General features: G+C 31.8%; 1 protein-coding gene across 1 annotated transcript; it reads left to right on the top strand.

Annotated features, from left to right (window-relative positions):
• The first annotated feature begins 4,334 nt into the window (after positions 1 to 4,334).
• Positions 4,335 to 9,065, top strand: LOC105116486 (coatomer subunit zeta-2-like). The gene is made up of 7 exons (XM_011013877.1): positions 4,335 to 4,378; positions 4,410 to 4,462; positions 4,968 to 5,127; positions 6,076 to 6,223; positions 6,304 to 6,381; positions 8,327 to 8,411; positions 8,626 to 9,065. Exons 2-7 carry the CDS (start codon positions 4,460 to 4,462, stop codon positions 8,683 to 8,685), a joined length of 534 nt encoding a protein of 177 aa, XP_011012179.1. The 5' UTR covers positions 4,335 to 4,378; positions 4,410 to 4,459; the 3' UTR covers positions 8,686 to 9,065.
• Positions 9,066 to 13,320: the final 4,255 nt, after the last annotated feature.

The following is a 13,320-nucleotide window of genomic DNA, read 5'->3' as shown; positions in this document are numbered from 1 at the left end:
GCCATCTCTTTATCCTTGCAATTTATGTTCTTCAAGTCATCAATCAATCCTTTCATTTATGTGATAGGCCTGCATTAAAAATAGACATTTACCACAAATTATAGGTATCTTGTATTATTAGATACATTATTATAAAATATATTTTAGTTAAGGAGTTATTGATACTTCAAGTGCAAAATGATGATATAAAACCATGATAAAAATGCATTTTTAAGTACTAATCAGAAAAATAACTAGGATTTCTCATGATTGATCTTTGTTCGGGCAGCCAACTAATGGTTTGTGATTAGCTAACCTACCCATAGCATGAAAAATAACTAGTATTTTTTACAAATGGTCTTTGTTTGGGTGACCAACCTATGGTTCGTGATCAAATAACCTGCTCATGGTCTCTTTTAGGCGACCAACCCATGGTTCGTGATCAGGAAACCTACCCATAGTCTCTAATTAGGTGATCTACTCATGGCTTGTGTTTAGGTAGCCTACTCGTGGTGTGAAAAATATCTAGGATTTTTTATGAATGATGGATGGTGATGTCTTAGATTTTTTTTCCAATAAGATGACTTACCTTCCCTTTTTGAGGTGGACTATCTTCTAATTTTTCTTTAGATTGTCCATGCTAGACTTATGATAAATTAGAGCCTTGTTGGTCTCAAAACCTTGCTAGGTTTTTGTTTATTGTAGCCTTGCTAGGGCTAAAATATTATAATAATCACTTTTATTTTATATTGATCATTCTAACACGTGACCTGGGCCTTAGCCTGAGTTGGTCCTGATTCGGGTTTTAAAACTATATTAATAATTATTTTTATCTTTACATTGACTTGAATCAATAGTCAACCTCAATCGTAACCTAAGTCTTGTCTGGGTCGACCCATTGGGTTTTAGAACTATGATAATAATTACTTTTATTTTTAGGTTGACTCAGGTCAACCCATGATCTGGACCTCAATCGGTGACCTAAGTTATACCTCAAGTTGATTCTTGAATTGTGTTTTAAAACTATAATAATAATTTTTTTTTTATCTTTATATGTCTTAATTGGACAATTTTGAAATTGAGATTTTTATACAAGGATATTTTAGAAATAAAAAATAAAAGATATTATCTTTGAATTCATGTCCCTTCTATATCTCTTGTTTTAAAAGTACAGAAATTCATTCCAAAATTATTATAGAGACATGTTTATTTTTAATTTTTTATCTTTGTCTTTTCAATCAAATACATTTTTGTCTTTATTGTCTCCATCTCTTCTATCCTAAGATAATAATCAAACACTATCTTGTAGTCTTAGGTAGGTTAAATATGAAATAAGTTTTGAAATGAATTATAGAGAATTGGTTTAAAATAATTAAATCATCCACATTAGTGGGGAGTATTTTTGAAAAGTGTTAAGTCGATCATGCAATTGATGGCTAGTTTGATTAATGGTATGAAATCAAGTCAATTGTCTTAGTAGGGATTAAGTATATGGCAATAAATTGATTTATGATGATGGGATTTATGTTTGAGAAGTTAATAATCATAATGAAAGAGTTTTACTTGAAAAGGGTTACATTCAAAAGAAATTACACTATTGCAGTTGCATGTGCATCTTTATTTTAGTATAGTATGTATACATAATGCATTTAATTATTACTTATCTTACAATGTATTTCACATCAACTTTCTCTAACACTACATCAGTGACATCATTGATAGATCTTCATAGTTTTTGCGTTAAGTAAAATGTTGTAATTTTTATCTTTTGATATATAATAAAATTTGATGTATGATTATGAATTTGTAAAAAGATAAAATATTTGATTATTAATGATATATTAAATTTAATGAATATTTGTAATTGATGAAATAACTAAGAACATGTTTGGAAGTGTGCTTGCGGTTACTTTTTGATTAGTATTTAAAAATGCATTTTTATCAAGGTTTTATATTATTATTTTATACTTGAAGTATCAATAACTCCTCAACTAAAACATGTTTTATAATAACAAGTTTGGTACCATAAGATACCTTTAATTTATGGTAAATGTTCATCCTAAATGTAAGCCTATCATATAAATGAAAGGATTGATTAATGAGTTAAAGTATTAAAATTGAAAGGACGAAGGTCAGCCTTAGAAAAAAAAATGTTGATACAATCCAAACTAAAACATTGTTAGGTAATTGGGTTATATCTGGAGTTGTAGATCTGAAATTTAGGTTTGCTTTATATAGATGAAAAGCTAAGACATAGGCCTAAAACTTTCATACAAAAGGCAAGACTCAATTCTACTGTTTGGAAGTCCAAATCTTAGTAACAACATAAAAGTCTAAATCTGTCATACAACTTAGAACTGTTCAATGTTTAGTCTATATCTCAATTTCTAGAAGTCCAAATGACCTCATTTTTTTTTTAAGTTGAGACAGTTTCCTAGAACTTTTATGCATAAGGTTGGTTCAAATTCTGACATTATCAATGACATTTTATTCAGACAAGAAGATAAGGATTAACTCCAAGTCAAGAGTTGGTCACCCACTCAATATTTTTTCAACAAATCAATAGTTTTCAATTTTAGCCTATAAAAGGAGGCATTTGCCATGCATTTAGTCATCTTGGTTTTCAAATCAAGATCATGCTCTTGCTCTCTCTTTATTATAATGCTTACGTTTTACTTATATTAATCTTTTATATTTTATTCTTATTTCCTTTTCTATACTTAGTTAACTTTTATTTTATTTATGTTTTTATCTTGTTTATTTATGTTTTTCTTTTTTATTATATTTAGTTAAGTTTATTATGTCAATGTGAAAAGATTGTACTAATGGTTTAAGAATAAGTATAGTGTAAACTCAATATGAACTTTACTATTTGACACTAACATGTTTTGTATTTATTATCTTGTTTACTTTTAATACTTTGCTTATTAAATGGTTAGTTTAGATTTGTGTTGTATAACACTTAGCACAACAAATACTTGGCACTTTTATAACCGAACCTTATAATATAATCGACACTTATACTATGAAAAGAACTTGATTTGTTGTTAACGTAAGTTATAATCATGAATACCTGACAATATTTACAAGTATTAGTATTATTCGAATAAGATTACTAATGTAATCATGTTAACAATTTATAATCCGATTAAAATCTTCTTTGTGTGTTATTTTTAATTGAGTAATAAAAAGAGTTTATATTATACTTGTTTAAAATACCATTAGTGAATCCTTTAACTTTGATATTTTTTGTTATCATTGTTTAATCCTTATACTAATTTTCTATCTCAAAGTTCCAATCAACTTCTTCTTCTTCTATTATAATTATTATTACTAATATTACTTTTATTATTATTATTATTATTATTATTATTATTACTACTACCACCACTACTACTATTACTATTATGATTATTATTATTACAAGTACTATTCTTATTTTTATTCTTATTATTATTCTTGTTGTTATTCTTATTGTTGGATTGTTGTTATTTATAATTTATACAATTAATCTCTTTGTGGTTCGACCCTAGTCTTATCAGGTTATTTATTACTTCAACACTTTGCACTTGGAAGAAGATATTAATCTTTTGGCCATGTTACCTTTCAAAATACCTTTCACATAGAAAAGTATGTTAATAATATTTTTTATTTTTTAAAAATTATTTTTGAGATCAATACATCAAAATGATTAGAAACACATTAAAAACATATTAATTGAAAGAAAAAATATTTTCAAATTTTTTTAAAATCACTTTTGAAATGCAATGTCACACTCTAAAATGAGTAATTATTATTGTGCGCTAGTTTGCCCCTATTTACATTGCTAATAACTAAAAGGTCATGATAAAATTATAAATTGCTTGTTTTAATTTTATTTTTTATTTTTAAGGATATTATATTCATTTTACTATAATAGCAAAAATATAAAAAGACCACAAAACATCTTTAAATCCTAATTAAATTTTTTCACTATATTCAAAAATATGTCTAGACTAAAATTAAATTTTTTTATTATTTTAAATTATTTTAATCTGTTAATATAAAAAAAATTAAAAAAAATATTATTTTAAGATATTTTAAAAGAAAAATCATTTTAAAAAACAATATTTACCATTATCTCAAACAATATTTAAAATTGTGTTTAAAAATATAGTTGAAAACGTGTTTTCTAAAGAATTAAAAAATTTTATTTAAAATTAATTTCTTAAATTATTTTTATATATTAATATTAAAAATAATTAATATATAATTTTAATATATTTTTAAATAAAAAAATACGTGGAGATGAAACATCAATTTTAAAAGAAAGATCAATCATAAAATTTATCTTATAAAATCAACGAAGTACATACTATCCCATTCAGGAGCCCTCCATAAGTAGTGGCTCTTTCGGTCCCCGCACACACAACCCCACCCCAACACCCCCACCCCCCCCACCAAGAGTCACCTGGATCTCCACCTCTCCCGATCGGCAAATATGGTACGTTCACGATCTATTGTCGTTTTAGCTATTCACTTCCAATTTGTACTGTCGTTTTATACCATCCTCGTCGAATTTGTTCCAATCTGCATTGATTTCTTACTATTATCATTTTAATTACATATCTCCTTATATAAATCGTTAGCCTTGAATTACACAGTTGAATAAATTGCATGACTTCGGAATCAGTTACTCTCTCTTTGGTTGCTAGGAACCGGAGGCTTTAAATGTTAGCTTTGATTTGTTAGGAACCAAACGGAGTGTCGAGGTTGTGAATTTTGCTGAGATCTGGTGTAATTACGTGTGGAATTTGATTTTAGATTTTTTTATTTAAATTATTTGTGAAATGTGTGTATTCGAGGTCTGTTTGGTTGCTGAGAATGTGAAGGAAAATCTGGAATCTGGAAATACTTTTGTTTTGACTAGTTTTATATATATATATATATATATATATTGCTTGTGATGATGAGTGATGCCACCTTTCTCTTTTTCTTTTTTTGGATAGGATTCCTGCCCCATGGTGAAAAACATTCTTCTGCTAGACTCTGAAGGGAAGCGAGTTGCGGTCAAATACTATTCAGATGACTGGCCGACCAATAATGCAAAGTTAGCTTTTGAAAAATCACTTTTTGCAAAGACTATGAAATCAAATGCCCGCACAGAAGGTTTGACAATGCTGCATAAATTTGTTAAGCTATTTGAACCTTTTTAAAAGTAAAGTTGTGCATCTTTGAGGAATTATTCAGTTTGATTGCTAACTGAATATGAATTACCTCTTTAATGGCATGCAGTCACAATAATCAAGTAGTATTCATTCACTTCAAAATTTTATTTAAGAAGCAAACCAAAAAGCTTATTTATCAAGTCAATGAAAAAGATATTTTTGTATTGTGCAAGAAAAGCAAATACAAGTTTGCATATATACTTCCCTTCTTTTTTTGCAAGCACAGTACAATGTTCATAAACTATAGGTTTTGTCTTTAATTATTTGTGCTTGCTATGTACTCTTTAGAAACAAGATCTTGCAGAATTTGGTGCAACTCAAAATCCTCTTCTGTTGAATCCAAAATTACTTGCCTGCTTTACATCTCTCCAAATGCATGAGCAAATGCATATTTTTCTCACGCCATAAAAATCATTGTCTTTTTCTCCAAAGTTATTTTCTATAATCATTTGCAGATGAAGGATCTTAATTAATAGGCAGAATTTTCTGAATTTGGAAAACTTGTTCAAGTCTTAATTGGGAGTGCTGCTTTGAATGAGATGAAATTTCTGTATCTTGCTTGTTCTCAGTCAGCAACGCTCTTGCTTTTTTGTTTATAAACCTTCTTAACAGTTCATACCTTTACAACTTACTTTTAAGTTAGTTAATGGAGGTTCTTGACATTTGAAAAAATTGCCAGATTATGTTTTAGGAGGACTGCTAGGGTTCTAAAATGTCTGCATTTTCATCTAATCTTCACAGTCCTGGCTTCTGGCATGTTGTCTTGAAATGTGTTCCCCTGAAACTAAAAGTAGTAAGGTTAATTATGAGACTTTAAATTCTGCTCAATCAAGTGTGCAAGCTATGAGATACCATGTGACTTGTGTTCCTGATATGTTGTTGTATGCAGCGGAGATTACAATGTTTGACAGTAACATTGTCATCTACAAATTTGTCCAGGACCTCCATTTTTATGTGACTGGAGGTGAGGATGAAAATGAACTCATTTTAGCTGCTGTTCTTCAGGGTTTCTTTGATTCAGTCTCTCTCCTCTTGAGGTATTTCTGGTCAAACTTCTAACTGATTCTTAATTTGATTTAATGATTGTGTGATTTACTTTTCCATATCATTGTTTTAGGAGCAATGTCGACAAAAGGGAGGCACTTGAAAACTTAGATCTCATTTTCTTATGCCTTGATGAGATTGTTGAAAGAGGGTACGCAACTAATATTTTTTGCCCCACTTTTTTTATGTTTACTTTGATAGTGGTAGAATAATTATGTGTTTTTTTATTTTTTTTTTCAGGAATTGGAATTATCCAATTCATGATATAGGAAAATTTAATTAACTAAAAAAACTGTTAGTTAAAATGCAGTTTTTTACATGTAACCTTGATGGATAAACTCCTGCAAATTGAAAGTTTCATATGCTACAGAACACTAGATGAGTCAACTGGAAGTTATAGTCCTTCTGTATTCATGCTGTCTTCTGGGGTACTGTATTATTACTGGCAGTTTGTAGCGTAGGTGAGTTTGTAGTTTTTGTATAACTGTTTGGTGTGCGTGTTTATGGCAGCTGTAGTGGAATGGTTCTGTTACCTTTTCTTGGCCTTTGCAGGACAGTACGCATTCAAATATATGATGATTATTACAGAATGAGAAAATAATCAAGGAACTGGAAACATCTATCCTATCCAAACAATCCCATTCTCTGTTTCTCATCCAAACCTTCTGAGAGACATTTGGTTAAATCACACAAACATGAATTGATTATGATTTTCTAGCCCTTCGCTTTCCCTCTCCATGAGGACTGTTGTTTTAGTACAACAGAATCTTGGTCTTGTGTGACAGAGGTTGACAGAGGTTGCTAGTTCAAGCCCTAAGTACAACCACTTCATGCAACTTTATGGAAGGGTGGGAGTCGCTAAATTTCCCTTCCTAGGACCCACTTGATTATAGACAATGTGGTTGGGAGATGAGAAAGTGAGGGGAAAAATGAGCAGAATGAAAATTTGAGGTGAGTGAACTTTTTCATTGTTTGGAAAGGAAAGAGAAAGTGGAGAGAATGGGAAGCAGGATGAAAATTTCCCATATTGGCCCACTATTTCGCTCGGTGCACAAGTGGGGAAAATGGAGAGAATCTGCTGGAAATTTCTAGGTTTTCTAGTTTTACCAATTTTTCCCTAATCCTTTACATTAATGTGTGAGGGCACATACTTATAATAAATCACTTCCTCCATTTTATATTGTTTAAGATCATTTTCTTCTCGTTTTCAACCCATCTAAACAAGGAGGAAAATTATATTCTTTTTTTTTTCCATTCTCTTTCGATTCCATTTCACTCCTTTTCTTTCCCTTTTCATTTTTTCCTTTCCAAGTAAGAGTATTATCTTTTCCTTGAATAGTGTTTTTTTCCTGGTAGATCATCCTTGCAAAGTATGATGTAACTAGTAGCTTTTTTATCTACAGAAAACAAATTGACCCCGGAGCTTCAATTCACCTTCTTTTGTTTCTAATTATGGTGTATATTTTGACAGAAAGGAAGCCAGCATAGTTCAATTTTTGAAGAGAAGTATATTCTTTTTCACCATAAGGGGAAAAGTAAAAGTAAATTGGAAAATAAACCAAATGAATGGAAACTTAAATGACTGTTGAAATTTTAGCCAGTGGTGGTGGCATGTCAGAATTAGTATTTTCTTTGTAAACAAGCTCTCTAATCTATCCTCATATGGGGCTTGGATGATCAAATCTTAGCATCCTAACGTGATTGTTAAAGTCTGTCCTCCTAGTTGAACGTGATTTTTTCCCCATTTCATTAGCTATCATTTAACTGGTGAAAGTAATTTAATTTCGATTTACTTGCGCCAGCTTAAGATTTTTAAAAACAAGTTTCTGATCGTGCTTCTGAATATGAAGCATTTGATAGTCTGGTCAAATATAGAAGTGGTGCAATCTTTATGTCACCTTGTTGACACATTAAAACTATATGCTGTATATTACAGCAACAAAAGATGGTACGAGTACAAGTCCCTTCCATGCTTCCTTCCCTATGGAGGTTCTCTATTCCTGCAATCTGCATATTTTTTGCTCGTGATGCTGCCTGGTTAATATGATGGTCAAGCTCTTATACATGTATTTCCTGCATTTGTGCTTGCTTGGCAGCATGATCCTCGAAACAGATGCCAATGTTATTGCTGGAAAGGTGGCTGTAAATAGCATGGATCCTACTGCACCTCTATCGGAGCAGGTTTGATTCCCTCCCTGTAATGTTCTTTGTTGTATTTGAATATTTAAATGTTACCATGGAATGGAAGTATTGAATTGCTAATAAAATTATCAATCTTTAAAACTGCCAGAGAGAACCCCTGCTTTAACATTCTCTAGGTTATATTTGTGCTAACCATACTTTTCTCCTTTAGTTTCCTAACGTCACCCCATAAATTCCCTTTCTAATATTGCAGACAATAGGTCAAGCATTGGCTACAGCTCGTGAACACTTGACGAGAACCCTTTTTCAGTAGGTTTTTCATGCACACTCAGAGGTGGCTTGGTTTTATTCTCTTGGTTAAGTTTTTATGCCGTTATTGGCCTTTAAGCAGTTTATTCCATGTATTTTTGTCCGAGAGTTTATTGAACAACGAGGATTGTTTTAGGCTTGTAGTGAAGCAACTCCTATCCAGCCAATAATGTCTCTTTAGCTTTCATTGTGGACCGTGGCATGACTGTGACCTAATTAATATAGTTGATGCTTAGTGATAGGATTGCAGCTATATCTTTGCACAACTTCTTAGACTTGGGTCTCTTAGGCATAATGTAAACATGCAGTGTCTTGTACTTTGTTTGAAAAAATTACACCTTATGTGCATTGGGAACAAATGCGTGAAATTGGTATTTTTCGTAATTGGATTGTGTTGTTATCTCTTTGATTAAAAAAAAAAGAAAAGATAGGTGTTGCTGAAACCATTATGCCATGGATTCATGACTGAAGTTTGAGCGAGTCCTCAAGTTGTAACTTAAGATAGTGAAACTGTCTTGTCTATAAGGGCCTTGCCGGTAGGTCTTTTTTATTTTTTTCTTGGGCCACCAGTTATATGTGCGCGGCTGGGGGTGATGCCATGAGACCGTTCCTTTGCTGGTGGTATTTTTGTGAATGGTAACCTTGTTTATTGTTTGTGGTGGTGGTCCGGCAAGTGGATCTAGGGTGGTGGTCAGCTGGAGCTTCCTCGCTGAAGCTCCTACTTGGGAGAGGCGCTTTGATTATGTGGATTCAGTTCTACTCTCTTGTCTCCTTTACATGTGCACGGGAGCTTGGCTGGGGTGATGGATGTTTTCCGGTTAGTTGGGAGGTGGTAGGAAGGGATTGTGATCAATCAATGGTGGTAAAGTTACCTCTCCCTCCCTCCGCCAGTGGCTGGATTTGGTTTTGATGGCCTTGCCCCTCGCTAGGGGCTCGGAGGAGGACAGTATCTAACTGGAAGAGGTAACCGGTGATCAAATCTAAGAGGAGTTTTGGCTGCAATTTGGTGGCGTACGGATGTTCCGGGCGCTTGCCAAAGTAGTGTTGTGGGGCTGGGTCCCAGGTACCTGGGTTGCTAAGTTGTAAGTCTGTTTGCCTTGTCCGTGAAAGGATATATATAGCTGTGTTGCAATTTTATTCGACTTGGTTCCTCGCTTAACCTCCTCCTCTATCAATAATTGGACAACTGTTGACCAAGAAAAAGCAAGATGCATCGAACTGCATTCTACCAATCCATGCACGGTTTAAACGTACCGGTGTAGCCGATGGTACAATCCATTAAATATCTTCAGGCAACCCTCTAAGAATTTGACACGCTTCTTGTCTTGTTCTTCACAGGGTCTCCTATTCTAAATCAAAATTCACGATAATGTGAAGGGAATACATAGGGTCTTCTCTAATTATTCACGTGAGTTTCTATATTTATTTATTTGACCTTGAAATAACAGATTAAATTTGCTACTACTATATCACTATAAAAATAAAGATTACTCTAGACTTCTCTTATATTATGATTTTTTTTATAAAAAAAACTCAAATATTTAAGAAAAGATTCAACTTATAACCTGCTTGTGTAATGAAATATGCAGGATTTTAGAATTTTGGAATATGGATGAGCATTTATAATAAATTCTGTTTTATCTTTATTTTATTTTCTCAAGTTCTTAAAGTCTCTTAACGGTCACGATATAGTGGCGACTGCAAGTCATTCATTATATAGACGACTCCCAATGTTGTATTCTTATAGCGATGGTGTGTATGGAAGACTTGAAGACGGAAGTCATCTCTGTTTGGATAAAGAAGGCTCGCATGTGCTATTATTAATTACGGGTTTGTTGGTTTATCAAAAAGGAAGACTGATTGGTTTGAGGGCGTGAGAAAATAAGGTGGAGGATGTTGACAGTGGTGGTGGTTCTAGGGTCAATCCATGAGAGAGTGAAGGGTTGTCTCGGCTGGACTTTACAGTGGCTAGGTTTGGTTTGAACTGGGAAGTGGTGGTTTGGGTTGAGATGGTGGCGAGTGATCTCGGGAAAGAAGGGTTAGAGATGGGTCTTGTTTGGACACTTTAGGGGGCAGCGGTGTGGAGGAACTAAGGTTAGAGAGAAAGGCTGTCGGGTTTTAAGGTTGTGGCCGAGAGGGGGTGAGGTTGATTTGTGTGTGTTGTGGAACGGCTGGTTCAGTCTGTGATGGGGTGGGAACTGATGGGTGTGATGTCAGTTTCGGGTAAATATAGAAAGGAAGAGATGGTGGCTGTTTGTGTGATGGATGAAGGCTTAGGGAAGCTGGAAGATTTTCCAGTGTTGGTGAAGGCAATGCATGGTCTAGTGCTCTGGAATCAGAGGCTGGTCTGGGTTGTTTTCCTCTCTCTTTTTTTCCTTTTTTTTTTTTTTTGCAGATTTTTCTTTGAGACCCCTGCTCTGGTTTCATGGGAGACACCCTGTATTTTTTTCAGAGTGTTGTGTATGGTCCTGGTGAATCCCCCCTTCCAGTTCTCTCGTTGCCGGTTTTTGAAGACCCTCACAGGCTAAGATTGTGGTAATAATTTAGGAATTAGTTTTGGGTCTTGATTGAAGATTTTGGGTTAGAATTCTAGAATTTGAGAGCTGGAATTGGGATATTGATTGCTGGAATTGCTGGATCTTGGAATCTTAAAATATGGGATTGAAAATTTCAATTAGTAGATTTGAAATTTGGGATTAATTGCCAGAGATTTTTATTTATGAATATAGATATTTAGGATATCTTGTATCCATTTTGACTAATCTTACCATCTTTAAAATTAACAATAATATAAATCTTCAATAATTATTATATTAACAATCACATGAATTAAATTCAAAACCACACAGAAAACAAAAATAAAATTTTTAATTCTAAATTCTTAGTAATAGATCAATTACTATATGGTTAATTGCCAGAGATTTTTTTTATTTAAAGAGGCTGCGGGATTTAAAGCTGGGAATCAGGAGATTGCAATTGTGCTTTATGACCAAAAGATTTGAAAATTAATTGCTGAATGTTGGAGTTTAATTTGGATTCTAGACTAAATTGAATCAATTAGATAAAATTGTACTGAAAACATAAATTCAATAAGCTAAATTGAGTTAATTTAACTCAATTGAACTTAATTGAGATTAATTTAACTGCATTGATTAGCCTAAAATGAAATTATGAAAATAGTCAATTGATCTCTTTAATATTTAATCCTTTTCATTATAGTTCATTCCTTTTGAATTTTTCAATCTCATTCAATTAAGATATCTCTAATCTTTAAATTGATTTCAATTTAAACTCTAAATTGAATTAATTCATCTTTCTAATTTTAATTTAGCCCTTAGATTATGCAATTCTTAAAATAAGTTCATAATTTACTTCTTATTTTGAATATTTATTTCAATGCCATTCTTAAAAATTAAATTTCTTTTAATCGTAGCTAAAATAAATCAAATTGATCTCATTTATAAATTTTATTTTTAATTTAACCTTCAATTATATCCCAAAAATTTCCAAACTTCATTTTTGCTTGCTCAATTATTGGCCAATTTCAACCCCCAACTATTTCTTTTTACACAAAATATAAATAAATAAGAAGAAAATAATGAAATAATTAAAATTAACAAAAATCATTGAAAAGATAATTTTTTTTAGATATTTTTATTTTCCAAAATATATTCAATAATGGGGGGTTAGAATTGAGTTATAACTATCATAACTCGAATTTTGACCCCTTTTTTTTATTTTTTTTGAAAAAATTAAAACAAAATCTAAAAAATATATTTTTAATATATTTAAAATGTTTTTAGCATTTCCAGTGTCTTTTCAAAAGAATTAAAAATTATAAAATTTATTTTTAATGTATTTAACATTTAACACATTTATTTCAAATCATCGATTTGCTTTTATCATCAAGTCAACGTTGATGATGCTTGTTTTAAAAAGAAAAAATAATATTTGGACAAGAGGACCAAAAATGCAAAAAAACAAAGAAAGAAAAAAAAAGAAGAAAAGAAAACAAGGGACTAAAGTGATTTTGATTTGCCTAATGATTAAGCAATTAAGAGGAAAAAGACAAATTAGTTTTCCTATAAATAATGAGGGGATCTCACACACATACACAAGGATTTTGGAAGAGAATTAATAACATAAAAAATCACTAGGCCTAAAAAACATGACTCGTGCATTTCTCTTTCTCATTCATCAGCTTACACTCCAACTCGCATCCATTTATAAATAATAAAAAAGCTCTCTTATTTCCTCCTCCACCAACCCTCTTTTATAGCAATTAAGAACTAAAGATCATCCTCACTGACTTCCATCATCTCCTCTACTGTCAACATCCCTCCGAAACCAATAAAAGAATTAAACTTGGTTGCTTTTATCTTCTTTAATGGCACTGATTAACATTCTCTCATAACCTATTGACCTATCACTGACCACCATCAACACCATTTCTCTTCCCATGTGATTAGTACTTAAAAGTGCATTTTTATCATGGTTTTATATCATCATTTTGCACTTGAAGTATCAATAACTCCTTAACCAAAGCATGTTTTATAATAATATATCTAATAATATAAGATAACTTTAATTTGTGGTAAATGTCCATTTTAAATGCAGCCCTATCACATAAATGAAAGGA

Source organism: Populus euphratica, unplaced genomic scaffold (genome assembly GCF_000495115.2).
Source record: "Populus euphratica unplaced genomic scaffold, PopEup_1.0 scaffold965.1, whole genome shotgun sequence".
Classification (NCBI taxonomy): Eukaryota; Viridiplantae; Streptophyta; class Magnoliopsida; order Malpighiales; family Salicaceae; genus Populus; species Populus euphratica.
Note: the sequence above shows the minus strand (reverse complement) of the source record. Positions and strands in the feature narration are given on the sequence as shown.